General features: G+C 38.2%; 1 protein-coding gene across 4 annotated transcripts in view; it reads right to left on the bottom strand.

Annotated features, from left to right (window-relative positions):
- The window catches only part of PTPRK (protein tyrosine phosphatase, receptor type, K), an 801,885-nt gene that overhangs the window by 11,556 nt on the left and 786,378 nt on the right, over nucleotides 1-3,951 (bottom strand). For all 4 annotated transcript variants that reach the window (XM_006884996.1, XM_006884997.1, XM_006884995.1 and 1 more), the window contains one exon: nucleotides 3,748-3,873. In XM_006884996.1, the coding sequence (XP_006885058.1) occupies nucleotides 3,748-3,873 (126 nt within the window). The remainder of the gene's footprint in view (nucleotides 1-3,747; nucleotides 3,874-3,951) is intronic.

Here is a 3,951-nt window from a genome sequence, read left to right as displayed (position 1 = left end):
TGTTCCAGTCGTTTTTGGATAATCTTCAGTAGAATCTTGCTTGCATGTAAAATCAATGATATTGTTCTGTATATAATATATATATATATAGTCTAGTAGTTTTTTGATATTTTAAAGATACTCTATTTCCTTATTGTGGTTTTGTCTAAATGCTCCAAGATATTTCTCCTTTTAAATCTATTGGTTATGCCATGTTCATTTCTACCTCAGAGATACTGTTCCCTTTGTCTTTCTTTATTTTTACTTTTTTACTCTCAATATGAGTGGACAACTTATCTCAATTTGCCCAGAATTTTCCTGGTTTAGCACTGACATATGTGCATCTGAGGAAATTTTCTATCTTCAGCAGGTTTCAAGGTTATAGTACATAGGATCGCTATGAGCAAGTGACTTGACAGCACATAACAACAAGAGTGAACATAGATAATCATTTACTATATTCCTTGATAACTTCTTTAAAATCTTCAGATTTTAGCAGAAATTTTGCTTATTCAAAGAACACTTTTAAATCACCTATTCTATATAAGATAGCCCACTTAAAGATCTGCATTCTACACTTTTTCTCTATAAAATTTATCACATTTATGAATAATGAATAAATTACCATATAATTAGCTGATGCTTGTCTTTGATGATAAAACAAATCAAATACTAATAGGAAATGGTATATTAAATATAGAGAAAATAAAAGAAATAAAAGGTTTATAAAATTATGTAACGTATTTAGTTCTTAGAATTCTTTTACTTTCACAACGTCCAATAGTTTTACTTTCTTAGTTCAGCAGCCACTGTTTTTCTTCTAAAATATTACTAGAACTATAATGTAACAGATGTGCAAACATAATGCGATTCCATTTAAATTAACATCTAAGATATGCATGGATATTATGGTATGATTGAAGTTATTCTTTTTTCCCCTGCACTGAAATGAGCAATAGTACTGGATGTAATTTTATCCTCTGCTCATGGGTATATACTTAGAGAGTTATAAACTATACCAACAGAAAGTTATCTCGATGAAAAACATTGGGAGATGACAATCTTAATGACACACCTAATATACAAGCATAAAGCTGGTGCTGTAAAATTAACTAAAGAAACAAAACAACAAAGAAACCCCCAGAACAATCTTTTTTAAAAAGGAGGCACTTGTTATTTGATGATAAAATCTAATCAGCTGTTATTGTTGTTGTTATGTGCTGTTGAGTCGCTTGCAACTCATAGTGACCCTATGTACAGCAGCGCTAAACCCTGTTCTATCCTGTGGCAATCTCATTGTCTCTGACACACCCACCCCAATTACCCCAGTCACAGAATCAATCCACCTCATAGAGGGTCTTCCCTTCTTGCGCTGTCCCTCCACCCTCCCAAACATGATGTCCCTCTCCAAGGACCAGTCCCTCCTTATGACATGTCGAAAGTATGTCAGACAAAGCCCCAGAATCCTTGCCTCCAAGGAGCAGCCTGGTGTAACCCTCTCCAGGATGAATGTTTTCTTGGCAGTCCATGGTACATTCAATACTCTTCTCCAGCACCACAGCTCAAAGGCATCAATTCTCCTTCTATCTTTCCTAGTCATTGTCCAACTCTCTAATGCATAACAAGTGATTGCAAAGACCATCGCCTGTATCAGACACACTTTAGTCTCCAGAGTGACACCATTGCTCTTCAGTACCCTGGAGAGATCCCTAACAGCAGCTGTTATTAGTACCTTACAAAAGGGGGGGGGAGTTGGCACTCCTGGATGGCATAGTTGTTACTTTCCTCCTGATAAAGCACAGCAGTTTGGGGAGCTCTGGGTGGCCTAGTGGAAAGAAGCTGCACTGTAATCCCAAAGGTATGCGGTTTGAATCCAGCAGATGCTCTACTGGAGAAGGAGGGACAATCTCCTCCTGTATCAGTCAGATCTGATTTTATGGTACACGCACAAAAAAATTAATAAAAAAAAAAAAAGAAGAAAAAGCACAGCAGTAACAGCACTGACTCCACCTTCAGGGCTGGGCAAAGCTAGAGATTAGGACATTTTGTTGTTATTTACCATCTCGTTGGAGCTGACTCACAGCTGACCCTCCAGCAGGTTTTCAAAGGCAATCAATTGCATGGAAAGAGACTGCCAATCTTTCTTCCAGGGAGCAGCTGGTGAATTCGAACTGTGTGCCTTTGGTTTAGCAGTAAAATTCTTCACCTCTAAGCCATTAGAACTCCCTATTAGGACATTTGTTGCTGTTGCTGTGTGTCCTTGACTTAGAACTGACCCATCGCTGAACCTCCAGAGGGTCAGAAGCATTTTAATCACACAGGAGGATATTGCCCATCTTTTTCCCATGGAGCAGCTGGTGGATTCGAAATGTAACCTACCACATGCCTTTGGGATTGCATTGTACTTTCTTACCACAAGGCCACCAGAGCTCTCTATTAGAACATTTAGAGGGATGAAATTACAGATAGTGAGATAATCAATGACAGCTGTAAATTATGTCCTCTTGACTGCCTGGGAGATAAATATATATGCTTTTGAATAACAACATGGTATCTTTTACAAGGTGTAGCTAATCTAACATATCTCTGCATCCTGATGTACAGTTTCTGTTACTGATGTTCTTGTTGCTTTTATGTAATTTTTCAAACTTTCTGGGGTGGGTGCTAATGCTAAAATCAGTCATTCTTGAGATAGATATTTAAATATATTCTGATCAGACATAGGTGATCAAAATTTAGTCAGTGCATCTGAGGCTAGATTTCAAGAAGGAATACATTAGTAACTCACATTAGACTAATAACTCCTAAGAAAACCCAACTCCTACAATTCCTGCTATACGAATGAATGCACAATCTATTCTAGTTGTTGTTAGTTGCTATCAAGTCAAGTCTGACTCAGTGACCTTATGAACAGTAGATGTGAGCCCTGTCCTATCGTGTGCAATCTTCACACTTCCTGACATACTAGAGCCCACTGTAGCAGTCACCAAGTCGATTCACCTGGTTGAGGGTCTTCCTTTCCCTCACTGACCCTTCAGCCTTCCAAGCATCAAATCTCTTTCCAAGGAACTGCTACTGCTAGTAACATGCATGAAGTATGTGAGGCAAAGACTCATCATTCTTGCCACCAAAGAGCACTCTGGCTGCACCCTCTCCAAAGACATTTATTTGTTCTTTTGGCCGTCCATTAGATGTTCAGTGTTCTTCTCCAACACCACAACTCAAAGGCATCAATTCTTCTTTTGCCATTCCTATGCATTGTCCAGCTCTCAGATGCACAGCAAGTGATTAGCAAGACCATGGCCTTAATCAGATGCACCTTAGCCCTCAAACTAACATTGCTTCTCAATGTCAAGAAAACAAAGATTCTTACCAATGGGTAGGCAACATCATAGTGGATGGAGAAGAGATTGAAACTGTCAACAACTTCATCTTACTTGGATCCACAATTAACACCCTTGGTACCAGCAGTAAGAATATCAGGAGATGTATTATATTGGGAAGGCTGCAGTTTGGGACCTCTCAAAATTACTGAGGAGTAATGATGTCAGTTTGATGACCAAGGTGTGTCAGATTCAGGCCATGTATGGTCTCTTCAATCATTTACTATGCATCTGAGAAAAGAGTAGTACTTACTTTCAAATTGACTATGTGGCACTTATTATCAGTATTCTCTCTGTTATCTGTATATAATTATACCTCATCATATTGATGAATTTAATGTGTGTTCTGTATCAGCTCACTCAGAATAGTGAAACAATGACTTACTCTTGTTAGATTGCATATTCTGAAAATCCGGTTTATCACATCACAATCCATTGAACAAGACATACATTCCACTTGGATAGGACCATATCGCAGCATCCCTTCTTCAGGCCAATATTGAGGGCAGCCCTAGATGATCATGGATGATTTAATAAGAAAAGGAAATTAGCGTCATTTTTTTCTAATTAGTGTTCTAAGGAGCAGATT

Source organism: Elephantulus edwardii, unplaced genomic scaffold (assembly GCF_000299155.1).
Source record: "Elephantulus edwardii isolate Elephantulus edwardi_28Jun2011 unplaced genomic scaffold, EleEdw1.0 scaffold00039, whole genome shotgun sequence".
Classification (NCBI taxonomy): Eukaryota; Metazoa; Chordata; class Mammalia; order Macroscelidea; family Macroscelididae; genus Elephantulus; species Elephantulus edwardii.
The sequence above is the reverse complement of the archived record's forward strand: the minus strand, read 5'-3'. Positions and strand labels throughout refer to the sequence as shown.